The following is an 18,738-nucleotide window of genomic DNA, read 5'->3' as shown; positions in this document are numbered from 1 at the left end:
TACTTCGTTTCCTGAACTTAAGACCCACTTGTGATCTTATCCTGGGGAAAGTAGTGGTAGAGGAGAAAGAAGAATGAAGGCTGCAAGCAGCTCCCCCTTTCCTTGTTGAATCACTGATCTGATCCTAAGCAACTTACTAACCATTTGACTGCCCTGGAATAGAGTGAGAAAAATGATTTATGCTGGACTTAAAGATTTTTTCTGAGACTAATATGTGAGCTGATTTTATGTATTCATGTTTATAAATAAGGCATAAATTTGAGATGGCATCAAAATATATAATTATTAAAATGTTTGCTTTTAAGGGTTTACTTTTAATTCTTTTTTTTTTTTTTTTTTTTTTTTTTTTTGAGATGAGGTCATGTTTTGTGGCCCAGTCTGGAGGGCAGTGGCAAGCTCTCAGTTCTCTGCAGCCGCAGCGTCCTGGCCTCAAGCGATTCTGCTGCCTCAGCCTCCCGAGTAGCTGGGATTACAGGCGCGTGCCACCACGCCTGGCTAGTTTTTGTATTTTTAGTAGAGACGGGGTTTTGCCATATGCCAGGCTGGTCTTGAACTCCTGACCTCAGGTGATCTGCCCACCTTGGCCTCCCAAAGTGCTGGGATTACAGGCATGAGCCACTGTACCCAGCCTTTGATTTTAATTCTAAAATATCCTGTGGGGAATTCTAAATTTTTTGGAAAGATTTCATGAGATCTAACAAAACCCAAAAGGAGATAAGAAAGGAGAAAAATGTAATTGGAGAAAGGGTTACAGCTCTTACTGAAATTGGGATCTGTTTTCCAGATGTATTCAGAAGGAAGTGACATTGTACCTCAGAGTAATGAGACAGCTCTCCACTACTTTAAGAAAGCTGCTGACATGGTAAGGCTTTGTCTCAATGTACTGAAATGTGTACCATATTACTAATATTTTAATAAATAAATTTGTTATATTAAAGGGTTAATCATAGCCAACTCATGCTATACATTATTGAAACTGCTTATTAAGTATGATTCATGTGAATGTATTAATTAGACAAAGCCCTCCTGATAAAAATCAATTTTCTTAGGGACCATATTGTTGATTTTTAATTGTTAAGTTTCACTGAGAAGCTTCCTAATCAAGGAAATACTGATTTTTAGTAATGGAACTTGAAGTTATATAATCTACCCTATTTATATTGCAACATGAAATTGAAAAGCTTACATAATAGGGTACTTTTGATAATCATAGTACATAATTTAGGCTTTCTTTGGCTCAGAAAACTGCATATGAATACCTAAAACTTTGTATGTCTTCAGTATGTACACTTACCTCTCTGTCAACTATTATACATGTTACTGTAGTTCCAGATATCACTTGAATGCTTTCTGAAGGAATGCTGTGACAGTCTTTTTAAAGATGTCTTCTGTCCCTCTAAGTTTAGGCAAATTCTAGATTTTTTTTCTTTCTAGTCCCAAAACAGTGATTCTCCTTGCTCTATGACACTCCAATAATCCTAAGTATTTATTTTTGTCACCTGATAGCAGCATTGCTATTATTACATGATTATGCTCTTATTACAAGATGTTCCATCATACCTTCCCTCTTTATTGGGGTGGGATGTTACCAATGAAAAACTGCAAAAATGTGACCTGCTTTTCATTTTGATGAAATACATTAGTCATGTTTTATGTCATAAATTCATGGTAAGGATGGTCATAAAGTAAGTCACCAAAATTGAATTTGAAATGAATTTACTCTTTACTCTTTTTCAGCAAATTACTCAAAGCCCCCAAATGTCTAAAAGTCAATATTATGTTCAGTCTGATGAGAAGAAATTTTGTTTTGAACTGAAAAGTACTAAGACATGATTTTGAATATGCTTATAAGTGATTTATTTTGCAATTATTTATTCTTGCCTATTTTTGAATGAATTCTTTTCACTCTTTTGTCTGATTTCTGTGGTTTGCAGGGCAACCCAGTTGGACAGAGTGGGCTCGGAATGGCCTACCTCTATGGGAGAGGAGTTCAAGTTGTAAGTGTTCAGTCTGACATTCTGACTTTAATAATCAGTCGGCTGGAGAGGTAGGGACGTGTTCCTTAATTACCTTCCAGTCAGCCCAGGTGGGGCTGTTCCATTGTAAGCAAAGCTGAACCTCTTCCTATTGTCTGAGTTTGTCTCACTACCAACCCACACCCGACAGACACCTTCTCAACTCTCTTAGAACAGCTCTGCGTCTGGTACTTTCTCCCAAAGGTGTGGAGCTGTTTCTTGTTCTTCCATCTCTGCTCTTTACCTGACTTGCTCTAACCATTTCTCAGGACTTTATCTCCTTGCCTGCTTTTTCACTCAAGCCTGACAAAATGTGTGACTGCCTTCCATTTAGGAGGAGGAAAGCTTTCTGTTCTGCCCTTTACCCCTTCTAGCTACCACCTCTCTTCTCCCAGCCCTTCACTCAGAGTCAAACTAAGCTGCTGCCATTCACTCTTGAGTTCTTAGCAGTCGAACTTCTGCTTCATGGAACTGTACTCTCTGTACAGATCACCAGTAACCTCCTTAATGTCAGTCCAATTGACATTTTTTGGTTCTACCTCACTTGACCTCTCCCTTCCCTGGTGTTCTGTCTGTGTCTGGGTTTCCTTGGCCATTGCATCTCATCCTTTGGTGCAGCCTCCTCGTATTGGATGTCCCTGGGTTCATATTGCTGTTTCCTTCTCTATATGATCTTTCCAAGTAATATGTCCTTTTGATTTGAGGCTGAAACTAAGAGCTAGGTTTAAGAGCTAGGTTTTTAATATCTATAGGTATTCTCTAACACAAAAGACAGTAATGTGTTCTCATTTTGAGGCCTTGTAGTCATTCTAGGACACTAAAATTCAATAGTAACCTTTATTTTAACTTTTCTCCTTGGATACATATGACCTTTGAAGTATAATAATAATGTAGTGTTTGGTAAGGTACACAGGGAGTAAAAGAATAAGGAGAGAATTTTCCTTTTTTAATTTTAGGAAAATTGAGGTTTAAAAAGGATTAATTGGTTAGCACAGAAGATTGACTGTTTCTTAATTTCTGGTCTGATGTTCTACTAGTGTTTATGCTTTCTGAGAGCAACATACAAATTGTTTCACAAAAACTCTTACTTGCTCTTCTTTACCGCCTTAAATATTAATCCCTCTATAACTTAATGTATATTATTATCTATTATAAGAATTAGAAAGTGGTCTTTTTAATGGCTCTTCGGGAATATTTTTTATATGCTTTGTTCATTTTTTTAATAAATCTCTTAACTTTTGAGTATGTCAGCCTTTTGAGCGTTCTCATCACATGACATCTTTTTCTACAGAATTATGATCTAGCCCTGAAGTATTTCCAGAAAGCTGCTGAACAAGGCTGGGTGGATGGGCAACTACAGCTTGGTTCCATGTACTATAGTAAGTAACATTGGAATTAATGGTGGATACACCAAGATCTAAATTAAGCTGTTTTCCTCTGGATGGCATTATCATATGGAAATGGGTGTTATCAAATTCTGGCTGGTTAAATGTTCTGCCAGTTCAATGATTTATACATCTTATGTTTTTCATTGTAAATTATATTAATCTGTATCAATATGCTAATTTGTATTAGATTCACATATTTACTCAGTAAGAATTCTTTCATTAGAGTTTTATTCCTCATATATAAGCCTCCTCTGATGCTTAACTAAATCTTAAGTCTATTATCTTGTGTGATTTTTTTTTTTCTTACAGACGGCATTGGAGTCAAGAGAGATTATAAACAGGCCTTGAAGTATTTTAATTTAGCTTCTCAGGGAGGCCATATCTTGGCCTTCTACAACCTAGCTCAGATGCATGCCAGTGGCACCGGTGTGATGCGATCATGTCATACTGCAGTGGAGGTAAGGTCTTTTCTACCAGCTTGTGTGTAGGGAGTTGATTTCCCCAGCAGGAAAGTCTGTGCTTTTAATTCTGGTTTTCTTGGTATGTTTTCTTACATAGTTCTAGACTCAGCCTACCTAGCTTTGATACACTGAGGGAAGACTGAGGGGTCAGTGTGTAATTATTATACTTACTTATTACAGTCTCTCCCTATTAGAATCAACTGTATAAGGGGAGACATTGGTGTCTGCAGTATCTCTTGCACCTAAGTATCTGATAATAATCAGCATCAAAAAAAAATGTGAGCTGGGCACAGTGGCACGTGCCTGTAGTCCCAGCTACTTAGGAGGTTAAGGTGGATGATGGCTTGAGCCCAGGAGTTCGAGACCAACCTGGACAACCTGGATAGAAAGAGCCTATCACTTTAAAAAAAAAAAAAAGAAAGAAAGAAAAAGTTGAATGAATGTTCCAAAAAGGAATGCTAATATCTTCTAATTGGAAATTTTCCTCTTAGCTGTTTCTTAGACCTGGCACTTTAGAGTGACATTGATAAATGCTTAGCAAAGTTTCTAAATCTCCGTACTTTAGTTCACTCACTTGTCAAATGGGGCTGTTAACAGGACTTACGTCATAGGGTGGTCCCTCATGAACCTCACGGGAGAATTAAGAATCATAATACACATCAACCATTAGAACAGTACCTGGGCAGAGTAAATGGTCATTTTTGTAGTACAATAATTGTGTACTGTTTTTTTTAATAAACCCATTGACTTCTAAAGAGTAAGTGAAAACTTTAAATAAGTATCTCAAACTTTTATGTCTATTCAGGAAAGCTGCCAGAAATTGAAAGAGCAAGCTTAATAGTTATCTGTAGCCAAAGTGTGTAAGTGATTATCTGGTATATCATTCTTATTTTCTTTTACTGATTTTTTTTTTCCCCACCTCACACAGTTGTTTAAGAATGTATGTGAACGAGGCCGTTGGTCTGAAAGGCTTATGACTGCCTATAACAGCTATAAAGATGGTGATTACAATGCTGCAGTGATCCAGTACCTCCTCCTGGCTGAACAGGGCTATGAAGTGGCCCAAAGCAATGCAGCCTTCATTCTTGATCAGAGTAAGGTTCATTTTAGTCCTGCCTTAGGTTTAGAATGCACGAGTTCACACCAGTGAACTGTTTAATCTGTTCAAAAAGAAAAGCTACTAGGAAACATTCTTTATTATTATAACTGGAACTGAACACACATGCTTAAGTTATTAATATTTTACTTTAGCCATCAAAGTTAGTTTTATAACCAGAGTTGACTGTAGAAATGGATTTGACATTCATTTTAAAATTAAGCCCTTTGCATAAATATATTTTTCAAAATACAGTGGATACAAAAATGCCATTTTCCCAACACTGTAGAAAAGTGGCTCAATAGTCTCATGATTGGTTCTATAGATAAAACATGTTTCACAAAGTAGTGCGCTCTTGCATCTGGTGATTGCTTTGAACTCACTATTTTAGTTCAGTAATTGTCTAATTTCAGCATTTGTTTTAATTCTTATATCCTAATTCTTCTTAACTTATGCTTCACCTGTCCTCCCTACTTTGCAAATGAAAATTAAGTCTAGTGCCTTTTCTTAAATGCCTGATTTGTATTTTGTTTCTTTTCCTGTAGGAGAAGCAACCATTGTAGGTGAGAATGAAACTTATCCCAGAGCTTTGCTACATTGGAACAGGGCTGCCTCTCAAGGTGAGTGATTAATTCTAGGATGAGAGTTTCACCCAGGGACTTCCCTGTGTTGTTTATCTCCCATGAGAATATTAAACCATGCCATTCATCATCTTTAAATTAAGCAGAAGCCGGGCACGGTGGCTCACGCCTGTAAGCCTAGCACTTTGGGAGGCCAAGGCAGAAGGATCACTTGAGGTCAGGAGTTTGAAACCAGCCTAGCCAGCATAGTGAAACCCTAACTCTATTAAAAAAACAAAAAAGTTAGCCAGGCATGGTGGCAGGCATTTCTAATCCCAGCTACTCGGGAGGCTGAGGCAGGAGAATCACTTGAACCTGGGAGGTTACAGTGAGCCAAGATCGCACCACTGCACTCCAGCCTGGGTGACAGAACGAGACTATCTCAAAAAAAAAATAATTAAGCGGAGATACTGTGACTTAATTTGTTTGCATATTATTCATATTTATTCTTAACATAGAAGTTTCTCAGAACCAGAGTTTCTAAATTGGGTTGTAAAGTCTTTGTACAACACGTTTCCGTCAGGCTGTGATTCACTCTTCGGTTTCTAGTTTGGTTTCTAGTTTGTATGAAATGGGAATTAAATAGAATATATGATAGAACAACATTAGTCTGAAACCTAAGAGACTTTTTCCTCTTTTTCTTTTGAATATTTCTTTTGAAAATGTTCCTCTCAACCTTCTCTGCTTGTTCTTTCTCCAAGCCTAAATGGTCAGTCTGGACTATTTTAAAATGTAAGTGACATGATAAAGTAGAGCCTGATCATTTACATAGGAGTGTTTGTGAAAGAAGGGAGTACAGGTTGAGTATCCCTTATCTGAAATGCTTAGGGACCAGAGCGTTTCAGATTTCGGATGTTTTTGTATTTGTGTGTGTGTGTTGGGAATATTTGCGCATACATATTGTTTGAGCATCCTTAATCTGAAATCTGAAATGCTCCAGTGAGCGTTTCCTTTTGAGCATGACCTTTGAATGTCAAGTTTCAGGTTTTGGAGCATTTCAGATTTCAGATTTTTGAATTAGGGATATTAAACCTGTCCCCCAACACACACACCAACTTGGTTTTACCTCTCTCTATTCCAAAGCCTTCTGCAGAAGAGCTACACTTCTAGTTTAAATTTTTCCTGGACTTTATAACTTGGCTGAAAGGATTTGTTACAAAGTTTGTGTACTACGAATTAAAATTATTTGTTTTATGTAAGCATGTTAACAGGAGGAGAAAAAAGTTTGGTCTGTTTTAAACATACTTTATTTATTGGCAGTTCTACATTTAACTTTTGTTTAAGGCTATACTGTGGCTAGAATTAAACTCGGAGACTACCATTTCTATGGATTTGGCACCGATGTCGATTATGAAACTGCATTTATTCATTACCGTCTGGCTTCTGAGCAGCAACACAGTGCACAAGCTATGTTTAATCTGGGATACATGCATGAGAAAGGACTGGGCATTAAACAGGTGAGTGTGGCTTCCAAACATGTTTGAATCGTATCATTGTGATTGGGGGAAACACTTGCATTTGAATAGAAAATAGACTTTCCTTGCCATTCAGTTGGATTTCAGGCCACTAAATTATGGGCCTGATTTGTAATATTTCAGAAGACTGCCCTTCCATCTCTCATCCTCCAGCACCCACAGATACTACTATCCATGCCGTTTTATTTAGGGATTAAGCTGAAGACAGACTCATGAAAATGGAAGTGCAGTGCTACCTCTGCTGATAACTGCTTGTTTGAGAAACTATCTGTCCGTCTTCAGCCAAATTCTATTCTTTTCAAATTATTTTGAAATGTGTTAAATGTATTCTGATAAATTTATTTCTGATTCTTATACTTTCCTAATGAAGTCTGACATTCTCTGGACTCATGACTTAAGGTTTTGCCTGTGTGCCCTCAAAAGAAACTGGAAAAACTACAGACCCCCTTGTACATTTTTAAGTTGGCATTTCAGTTTTTTCTTAAGTTTCAAAAGGTCTAAATTCTAGCTATTTTAATCATTAACATTTTTAAATAGAATTAGTTACCCTTAAAATATCCAGTAGACTCTAAATAACAATAATTTAATACCAACCCACCTTTATTAGTGTTTTGGAAATATACAAGCAAGTTTTTTAATTGAAAGTTATGTCTTTCCCTATTTCCCTGAATTTATGTTTTCTACCATGACTTCTGTAGAATGTAATACTGATGTATTGTTTTTAATGCTTAGGTCTTTTATTGATTACTCTAGCATACTTATCTGAAACAAACAAGTGTATAAATTCATTTTGAATTTTTTTACCAGTGATCTAAGTGTTAAGAAAAATTCATGAGATATTACTAGTCACAGTTGGTCGGTTAATACATTGTTGGTCAAATCTACAAAATACGTTTTGATAAAACTTTGCTTTTTGTATTGTTAATTGAAAATGCATCTTTTAATGAGATAAATGAAGTATTTGTTAAAAATTGAGTAGATTTAGCATTAATTCTGTATTTCATTTTTTAAAATGTATCACTAGAATGTCATTCATATAAATATGTATATGAAAAATGGGAAGAGTTTCACTATAGCATGGTCACTTAATTCTTCAAACTGCTTTAAGAGTTAGATACCAAAAATCAGAGTCACTTGTCATTAGAAATTATTTTTAATGATCAATCCCCTGACCACTTGATAGGTCCCTCTTCAGTTGTGTTGAAAGCAAATAGTTGGAAACCAGAGACTTGTGAAAACATGTGTTCCCTGACACTGGAGCATTTCACTTTTCTCATTTTCTAGGAAGAGTACAAAAGGCTTTACCAAGACTTATGCAATGGGCTAATTATACTCCTTCCTGTGTCACTTAGAGGCCCTTTGTTGACCTAACTCTGCTTAAGGATTGAGGGAAAGTTAAGTTCATTTTTTGCTAATGCAGTATTTTCTTGACAAAATGCTGCTGCTTTGTTCACATTTGGATGTTTTATTTTAATTAAAGTATGTAAATGTTTATATTTTAAACGTACCTTAATATTTAGAATATTACTAAAATTAGATACTTACATATAGTTCAGTCAAGGCTTAGGAGCAGCAAACTCAGTACATTCAGCTTCTGGAAGATCTCTGCCACTTAATGTAGTAATCAAACCCAGTCATCCAGTGTCCCAAATTAGACTTAGCCTCTATCAGAAAGGCTGATGGGTTTTTGTCTTTTTTTATTTAAATGGAGATGGGGTACCACTGTGTTGCTTAGGCTTGTCTCAAACCCCTGGGGACTCAAGCGCCTTGGCCTCCAAAAGTGCTGGGATTGCAGGTATGAGCCACTGCACCCAGCTGACTTTATTTTTAAATCAAGTGAAGTTTAACATGACTAATATAAAGATCACATGTAAGTTATGGCTTTCATGGAGTACATCTAGTAATAATTTACTGACTGTAGTCGAGATTAAAATGATATAACTAAGCTGTTTTTATAATAGGTTATAAAACAAGAAAATTAATGTGGTCTTCTAATTTAATTTGTAGTACAACGTGTAACTAATAATAGAAATTCTTGTGAATAAAGAATATGGTAAAAGGCATAGTGTTCCTTTGATAAGAGTGGGGGGAGGGAACTTTTGTTTAGCTTTTGAGAATAAATAATCATGTATAAAAATCAGTAACTCCATTACTTTTATTTATTTTTATTTATTTTTTTTTTGAAATGGAGTCTTACTCTGTCACCCAGGCTGGAGTGCAGTGGCATGATCTTGGCTCGCTGCAACCTCCGCCTCCTGGATTCAAGCTATTCTCCTGCCTCAGTCTCCCGAATAGCTGGGATTATAGGCACCTTCCATCACGCCCAGCTAATTTTTGTATTTTTAGTAGAGATGGGGTTTCACCATCTTGGCCAGGCTGGTCTCGAACTCCTGACCTCATGAGCCACCTGCCTTGGCCTCCCAAAATGCTGGGATTACAGGCGTGAGCCACCACACCCAGTCCCATTACTTTTTTTTGTAAGACATTGTGATCACCTTTTGTATTTTTTTTCTGTTGAGGTTTAAAATATTCATGCTACTAAAAACAATTCCCCATTTAATATAGTTAGGAAAATATTAAATATGAGGATTGACTGTAATTGAAAAAAAATCATATTATTTGGTAAGTTTTAATTACACATTAGTGAATCTATTTAATTACCCCAGTGAATCATCCAGTGTATGAATCACATGAAGTTTGATCCATGATCTTGGAAAATACAGCAGTCCAGAAAACCATTTGAGTTATATTTTTCGAAAAACTCAGACACTACCCATACTGTTACCATTATTTGAAGATGTTCTTCTTTTTAAATAATGACACACCCTAAGGACAAGAATAAGGAATAGGTGAAAATAACTGCTTGTATTTAAATATGTTGGCAGGGGGAGTCATTTTTGGTCTTTAACCTTTCTTCCTCATGTCTCATGGAATTCTTTAAGAGTTTGGTATTCTTTGATAATAGGGAGTAGAAGTGAGATTTTTAAGTGAAAATTCCCACCATCCCATTCTATTACATGTCTGAATTCAAAACACTCCAGCCTGGGCCAAAATTAAGAATGACTGGTTTCACCCTTTGCAGAAAGATCTAACACAGGGAAACACAAGATCCACTAATAATTAGTCAATAAAGGAGCCTTCTCCAGAACCAGTATTTCAAGGTATCTCTTCTGGTGGTAGCCCCTGAGGTTTTTAGACCCCGAGGCAATGCACTTGAGGAAAGAGTGGGGTAGATAAGGGCTGTGCCTTCCTTTTTGCAGAGAAACGTTGCTGTGCACACAGGCCTATTCTCAGCAGATCCCTTTCAGGAAAAAGCACGTATGGAAGCTGCAGAACTGCAGAACAGAGTCCCTTAACATGTCCATGCCAGTACCTCTTGTAAAATCTTTTTCTTTTTTTGGAGACACACGTATGGAAGCTGCAGAACTGCAGAACAGAGTCCCTTAACATGTCCATGCCAGTACCTCTTGTAAAATCTTTTTCTTTTTTTGGAGACAGGGTCTCGCTCTGTCACCCAGGCTGGAGTTCAGTGGCACCATTATCAGCTCACTGCAACCTCCGCCTCCTGGGTTCAAGTGATCCTCCCACCTCAGCCTCCCAAGTAGCTGGGACTACAGGCAGGCGCCACCACACCCAGCTAATTTGGCTTATTTTTTTGTAGAGACAGTTTCACTGTGTTGCCTAGGTTGGTCTTGAACTCCTGGCCTCAAGTGATCCTCCTGCTTCGCCCTCCCAAAGTGTTAGGATTACAGGAATGAGCCATCATGCCTGGCCTCTGTTGTAAAATCTTGAGTGTCTCTACCCCACTTTGAAGATCACTGTCCCAAACTGAAACCAGACGTTGCTAACACTGATTGAAGTTTTCGGTAGCAAAAAATTAGTGTGAATTTCAGAGGTCGCCCTTGGAAATCTCTAGGTTAACAGTGCTAATGCATAGATACATGGCTGTATCCAGCATATCTACACAGCAAATGAGATGTTATGTTGGGGGAAAATGAGTTTTTTAATTAAGTTTTTCAATATTAAGCAGTTAGATAATTAAACGAATTTTACCCAAGTAAAGCTTGGCATTTTTCTTTAGGTGAGGGAAACTCATTTTAAAATGAAAACCTCAAAGGTAAAATAAATTTGTCTAATATGTTCACTAAATATTTTTACTTATTTTGACAAGAAAATGCATTTTTGTTTCTTACCTATATTATAGGATATTCACCTTGCAAAACGTTTTTATGACATGGCAGCTGAAGCCAGCCCAGATGCACAAGTTCCAGTCTTCCTAGCCCTCTGCAAATTGGGCGTTGTCTATTTCTTGCAGTACATACGGGAAACAAACGTAAGTGGTCCATGCCTCTTTTCATTAAAGTATAAATGATGGAAGATCTGTCCTGGAGGTTTGTTTTTCAAAAGTTGAGAAGCACAGGGAAGAGTGTTCTGCAGGTATCAGGTGTGTTCCCTTCTTCCCTTCGGCTCAGGTACCAGAGTACCTTATCAGGGAAGGGATAAATGCAGACACAAAGCAGCTAGTGCAGTTTTTAGATGGCGATTGACACTTCTAACACTAAAGCATTTTTCATGGAGGCAGATGTTTTCTGGTTTAGGGAAAACTGAGACTAACAGCAGTTTGAAACAGTATTTAATTCAGTAAACGTTATATCAGATGACCACCTGGCAGTGACTCAAAGCAGTCCCTTAAAAAGAAAAAGAAAGGCCAGGCGCGGTGGCTCAAGCCTGTAATCCCAGCACTTTGGGAGGCCGAGACGGGCGGATCACGAGGTCAGGAGATCGAGACCATCCTGGCTAACACGGTGAAACCCCGTCTCTACTAAAAATACAAAAAAAAAAAAAACTAGCCGGGCGAGGTGGCGGGCGCCTGTAGTCCCAGCTACTCCGGAGGCTGAGGCAGGAGAATGGCGTAAACCCGGGAGGCGGAGCTTGCAGTGAGCTGAGATCCAGCCACTGCACTCCAGACCGGGCGACAGAGCAAGACTCTGTCTCAAAAAAGAAAAAGAAAAAAAAAAAAAAAAGGAAAGAAGAACCTGAGAACCTGCCCAGGTTGTTGTACTTCAGATTCTTCTGATAGTGAAACATTAAGTTGAAAACACCACCCGAATTTTCTTCTCTAAAAGTAGCGTAAATTAGTTAAATAGGCTAATGGGAGAACCTATATAGAAAGTGGGTTACCCATTTTCTTCAAAATTACCAACTTTAGTTGGCAATACTGATATGTAGGTACTCTTGGGTTCTGCCAGCTTTATATTTTGTTTCTAGTACTGTAGTTCCTAGAATGGATTAACTGGTGCAGCCTTTCACTCTGAAAGCCCTAAGATGTTCAGAGCCCTTGTTTCTAACATAGGCTTATTCAGGACAAGAGAAGTTTCTTCAGGACCAGAAAAGGGTGATGTTTCACCCTTTTGTTAATGGCTTTCAGTATTAGATTCAAGAACGGGCTTTCCCTCATGTCTGTCACAGGAATAAATGTAGTCCGTGCTGCTCCAGCATCAGTGAAAAGAAACGGACTTGTCTAGTCCATGCACCTGAAGTCCTCCACAGATGGGGCTCCAGAGCGCTGGTCTTGCGGGACTCTGGCCTCCCAGTCGCTTATACATTAATTGCATGGTAGCATGAGTCAGGTGTGCTGTAACCACTGCCAATTGAAACAATCTTTGTTCCTTTCATTAAAAAGCCGATCATGTGGCAGCCTCTTTCTCAGTACCATTGCAGACCCTTCTCTCTCACAGTTTTTATTACTCACTGTTGGTTATGGTCTAGGACTTCATCTTATAATATGCTGTACTGGGTACATTAGATCTTTGCTATTTGTGTTAATACAGAAGTATAAAGAAGACAGTAAAAACGCCCCATAATCCTACCACCTGGCTATTCCGACTAAAAAGAAAAAGAGAGTACAAGACTAAGAAGTAGCAATCGCAAGAAAGTCAGACAGTACAGAAGACCACACATCTCCCATCCCAGATTCTTCCCCAGAGAACACAATTAGTGGTTTCTTGTCATTTTTTTCCAGAAAAATGTAGCACCTGTACCTACAAATGTGTTATAGAGACTTCATATGTAATTTTATTTTAAAAATTATACCCCATATTGACTATCTTAATGGGTAAGTATAATAGAAGTCAGAAAGTGTCAGAAATAAGTGATATTAAAACAATTAAAATATCATAGCCTAAGGACGTAACTTTCAGGTTGCAATTCAGATGTTAAATATTTTGTGTTTTAGTTAAATCCTGATTGAGAAGCATTATTTATTCAGCTATTAAATGTTTGAATTCCTGCTATTTTCAATTACATGGAGAACAGTGAAGTGGCCCCACTGTCATGGAACAGAGCTTTCCAGCTGGTGTGCTGTCACTGCCAGTAGATTCGCTGTGCCAAGATACTAATTTCTCCCCTTGGCTCGCCACTGTTTTTTTCTTTTTTTCTTTCTTTTTTTTTTTTTTTTTTGAGACAGAGTCTCGTTCTGTCGCCCAGGCTGGAGTGCAATGGCACAATCTCGGCTCATTGCAACCTCCACCTTCTGGGTTCAAGCATTTCTTGTGCCTCAGCCTCCCAAATAGCTGGGATTACAGACGCCCGCCACCATGCCTGGTTAATTTTTGTATTTTTAGTAGAAACGGGATTTCGCCATGTTGGCCAGGCTGGTCTCGAGCTCCTGGCCTCAAGTGATACACTCACCTCGGCCTCCCAAAGTGCTGGGATTACAAGGCCTGAGCCCCTGTGCCTGGCCCCAGTGTTTGTTTTCAAATATTTTCTGTGAAAAATGGTTAAAATTAGTGTATTGGATTACTGATGGAAAGAACACTGTCAGACATTTTATATTAAATGTCAGCTGTTATACATTAATAGCTTAATTCCTCAGACACGTTATTTTGAGCTTCAGTTGAAGGCTTTTAAAACCCTTGTAAACACACACACACACATTGCAAAACATTTTTACAACCAATTATTTTAATTTCTGTACTTACCTCTGCTGATGTAACTTTCCCACTTCCTTGCCTGACATTTTAGTAATAATAATGGTTTCTATATTATTTTCGTTAAGATTCGGGATATGTTCACCCAACTTGATATGGACCAGCTTTTGGGACCTGAGTGGGACCTTTACCTCATGACCATCATTGCGCTGCTGTTGGGAACAGTCATAGCTTACAGACAAAGGCAGCACCAAGACATGCCTGCACCCAGGCCTCCAGGGCCACGGCCAGCTCCACCCCAGCAGGAGGCGCCACCAGAGCAGCAGCCACCACAGTAACAGCCACTGGGTCCAGCCTTGATCAGTGACGGCAAAGAAAGTTATCTGCTGGGAACACTTGCATTTGACCTTGGATCAGTGGTCACCTCCCGGAAGAGGCACGGCACAAGGAAGCATTGAACTCCTAAAGCTGCTTAGAATCTGATGCCTTTATTTTCAGGGATAAGTAACTCTTACCTAAACTAAGCTGAATGTTTGTTTCAGTGCCATATGGAATAACAACTCTCAGTGGCTTTCTTTTTTCTTTTCTGGAAACATATGTGAGACACTCAAAGTAACGTCTACTGTATCCAGCTATCTTTCTTGGATCCTTTTGGTCATTATTTCAGTGTGCATAAGTTCTTAATGTCAACCATCTTTAAGGTATTGTGCATCGACACTAAAAACTGATCAGTGTAAAAAGGAAAACCCAGTTAGTTGCAAATTTAAATGTGTTCGGAAGTCTGAAAATAGAACTTGCCTTTTAAGTTTTTGGAAACTGCGACAACTGAGAAACTCTTACCAGTCCACATGCAATTAGATTTATTCAGCATATTCGTTATTTTAAAAGGGAAGGTTGGGTGGTTTCTTATTGGTGATTGTCATACGGTATACCATACTCCTCTCCTTCAAAGACTGAAAGGCCTTGTTAAGGAGCTTTTTGTGAGCTTTACTTCCTTGGAATGGAATATACATACGCAAAGCCTTGTGAACTGACTCCTTGCCGAGAATTTGCCCCACCTACTCTGTAATTTGCTTGTTTGTTTTGAATATACAGAGCCTTGATCCAGAAGCCAGAGGATGGACTAAGTGGGAGAAATTAGAAAACAAAACGAACTCTGGTTGGGGTACCACGATCACAGACACAGACACACTTTTCCTAAAGTTGAAGCATTTGTTCCCAGGATTTATTTTACTTGGCATTTCTTTTTGCACAAAGAACACATCACCTTCCTGAATTCTTTAAATATGAAATATCATTGCCAGGGTATGGCTTAGAGTGACTACTATTATAATACTAAAACTCAGAGAATCAAAGATGGATTAAACTCAGTGGTTGATGAAAGCCAAAACCTGTCTATATTGTTCTGTACTATTCAGGTATCTTTTTATTTCTGATAGTTTTATATTATAATGGAAAGCCAGCCACTGCTTAGCTATCTTAGTCACCATTTTCTCACTACTAACATGAGGAAAATCAAGGCTACTTGATTTTCAGGATTGTCTGGTTAAATAGTATGGGAAAAAAACTGAAGAGGTTCACATAATCACACACGTGAAGGAATTAAAGCTTAAACTGAATTTGTATTTCATGTTATTGTCAGATGGTGGTGTTCACCAGCCTGTATCTTGTCTGAGACTGCATTTGTATCTGAGCGGGTTTTCTATGCCTACTTCAGTCTGTTTATACTAACCTTCATGCTTTTTTCCCAGAATCCCTCATCTGCCAGAAAACTTGAAAAGTTTATTGCTTGTAGAGGTGTACTGCTTTGATTTTTGAAGTTGGGGTAGTAGTTAGAACTAGATTCAACTAGTCTATAATGAACATGAAGGCTTTTAAATGTGAAGTTGTATACCTTTTTTGTGTTTAGAGAATTATGGGAAACCTGGTAAGCAAAACTTTCCTCCCAGATAATTGCTTCCAAATTCAAAGAGTTGGTCACCAAGAGAACCATGTGTATGAAAGCATATCTGTGAAAGGTAGGAAATTTACCCCCACTAAGTGTAATGTTGCTTTAGGCAGCTCTTGTAAATACTGAGACTTGTTTGGTCTCTTACACGTAGAGATTTGAGTTCAGTTGGTACAGTACTTTGGTGTCTCCACCACTGCCCTTCTCCCCGCTTCAAAATAAGTGTAATCCATGGTAGCAGCCACACTTCCTTTAGAAGGAACTGTTATAATTTATTTAAAAGTTGAAAAACCACCCAAGATGACTACCAACTTTCACTTTTTTCTTCTGCTGTCCACCCTCATTTTTCTTTTAGCAAGATTTTTATATCTAACTTTCCTTTCCTCCATTGAGTACATGCTTTGAGAAAACATTTCTTAAAACAGTGTGTGCCACCTAAGGCTGGATGGGAAAGTGCAGTCTTGTTCTTCATATAATAACCCACTTCTTATTAGTTTACCACTTGCCTTTTTTAATTGTTAATGTTCTGAATTTCCTTTTCTTGGCTTGTTTCCACTTTGTTTTACCCTGGGTCATTTGCTGCCAGCAGTTTGTGAATGGTATCTTTCAAATAACTTAGTTCTTATGGCTTCACTTAAAGACTGTCTCAAAAATACTTTGCTCTCTGCTTTCTTGTTCATGGGACATGGTACCTAAGCAAATAGGAGTTGGGTTTGGTTTTTCTCCTAAAATAATGCTCAATACTTACCTAATCAAATGGCATCCATTTGAATAAAATGACAGTAACTAAAGCTAGTTAATGTCAGTGACATTAAACTAACTCAGGATTCAGGAGTTTTAATGTTAGAATTTAGACTTAACAGATAGAGTGTGGCTTCATTTGTCCATGGTAGCCCATCTCTCCTAAGACCTTTTGTAGTCTGTCTTCCTGCCTTGGAGTGTGATGACAGTAATACCCTGTTTAGTATTCTCTTGTGCATTTGGTTTGTGGGTTAGCCGACTGTCTTGAAACTATTCATTTCGCTTCTGTTTTATTTTACAGAGGTAGCATTGGCAGGTTTTTTTTTTTCTCTCTCTCTGTTTGAAGTTTCAGTTTCTGTTTTCCAGGTGAGGCTTATTTTTGATTAGTAGTCAATGACCAAAAAAAAAAAAAAACTAAATCAAAGATGACTTCTTTTCAAAATTTGTTATTTAGCACTTAACTCAGATTAATTTATAAATTATTAATCTTGATACTCTTAAGGATTTGTTACTTTTCTGCATATTAGGTTCATTTTTACCTTACATGTGAGAGTCTTACCACTAAGCCATTTTGTCTCTGTACTATTGGGAAGTTTTGGAAACCCCTGCCAGTGATCTGGTGATGATCTGATGATTTATTTAAAGAGCCGTTGATGCCTCCAGGAAACTTAAGTATTTCATTTATATATATATATATATAGGATTTTTTTTTTTTTTTTTTTGCTTTGTCTTTCTCTCCCTTCTTTTATCCTCATGTTCATTTTTCAGTGTTTTGGAAGTATGCATGCAGGCCTATAAATGAAAACCACAAGTCTTTATGTGTGTAGCATGTGCATTAATGTCTTAACTACATATGCAAAAACTTCCTTTACAGAGGTTCGGACTAACATTTAACATTCACATTTCAAAACAAGATGTGTCATGGAAACAGCCCCTTTACCTGCCAAGACAAGCAGGGTTATATTTGTTTCAGTGACAACTAATATTTGTTTTGAAAGTGAATCTCATATGTATATATATTACACATTATTATGACTAGAAGTATATAAGAAATGATTAGAACAAAAGAAAATTTCTATTTTCATGCAAATATTTTTCATCGGTCATCGCTCTCAAATATAAATGAAAATATAACACTCCTGAATGCCTGAGGCACGATCTGGATTTTAAATTTGTGGTATTCATTGAAAAGAAGCTACATTTCTCCACCCACTTGGTAATTTCAAGAAAATGTAAAACGATCCCAAGGAAAGATGATTTGTATGTTAAAGTGACTGTTTGCACAAGTAAAAGTCTGATGTGTGCATGAAAAGGATTCCTTGGTTATGTGCAGGGAATCATCTCACATGCTGTTTTTCCTATTTGGTCTGAGAAACAGGCTGACACTATTCTCTTTGATTAAAAAATAAACTCATAAAACTCAGAATGTTGATATAATCAAGATATAACCACTATAAATGTGTGGAAAAGGAAGTTTGAAAGACCTTAAGCTGGCATTGTGAAGGAGCACCATGGTAGACCCTTTTTGTAAGTGTATTTTGTATTTAATGAAATGCAGTATAAAGGTTGGTGAAGTGTAATATAATTGTGTAAACAAACAAATCCTGTTAATAGAGAGATGTACAGATTCGTTTTGTACTGTATCTTGAAACTTGTGAAATAAAGATTCCACCTCTGGTTATCCTGTATGCTGTAATATACCACAACCAGTCATCTTTCCAGATAGACTTTTTTTAAGCTGAATGATTCAATTTTTAAATGTTTTTTGGAAATTCAGAAACTTCTGAAAACATTCATTTGGGGCAATTTGAATTCATGTTTCATTTTAAACTCCTGAAATTCAGATTTTGACAAGTCCGATATTGCCCTAGGGAGAGCATGAATTTGCTAAGAAATGTGATTATCTTTTCAATCTCCGATCGTCTTTGCCCTGAAGCAGCCTGTGATATGTAGTAAGCGTGATTCACTCTAGCCTGATGATAATATAATTTATCTAAAGTTTGTTTATGCATTGCCTTGTGGCAGGAAATTTTTAAGAGACACGTACAACACAGTAACATCTATT

General features: G+C 37.5%; 1 protein-coding gene across 1 annotated transcript in view; it reads left to right on the top strand.

The window, feature by feature from the left end:
* Positions 1-18,359, top strand: part of SEL1L (SEL1L adaptor subunit of ERAD E3 ubiquitin ligase) — a 70,270-nt gene extending 51,911 nt beyond the window's left edge. Inside the window, exons 13-21 of the mRNA XM_010364465.2 lie at positions 785-862; positions 1,935-1,997; positions 3,307-3,394; positions 3,713-3,861; positions 4,793-4,958; positions 5,506-5,580; positions 6,865-7,037; positions 11,260-11,388; positions 14,113-18,359. Of these exons, the coding sequence (XP_010362767.1) occupies positions 785-862; positions 1,935-1,997; positions 3,307-3,394; positions 3,713-3,861; positions 4,793-4,958; positions 5,506-5,580; positions 6,865-7,037; positions 11,260-11,388; positions 14,113-14,322 (1,131 nt within the window). The 3' untranslated portion in view covers positions 14,323-18,359. The remainder of the gene's footprint in view (positions 1-784; positions 863-1,934; positions 1,998-3,306; positions 3,395-3,712; positions 3,862-4,792; positions 4,959-5,505; positions 5,581-6,864; positions 7,038-11,259; positions 11,389-14,112) is intronic.
* Positions 18,360-18,738: the final 379 nt, after the last annotated feature.

The sequence above is a fragment of the Rhinopithecus roxellana genome, chromosome 5 (assembly GCF_007565055.1).
Source record: "Rhinopithecus roxellana isolate Shanxi Qingling chromosome 5, ASM756505v1, whole genome shotgun sequence".
NCBI classification, from domain to species: Eukaryota; Metazoa; Chordata; class Mammalia; order Primates; family Cercopithecidae; genus Rhinopithecus; species Rhinopithecus roxellana.
The sequence above is the reverse complement of the archived record's forward strand: the minus strand, read 5'-3'. Positions and strand labels throughout refer to the sequence as shown.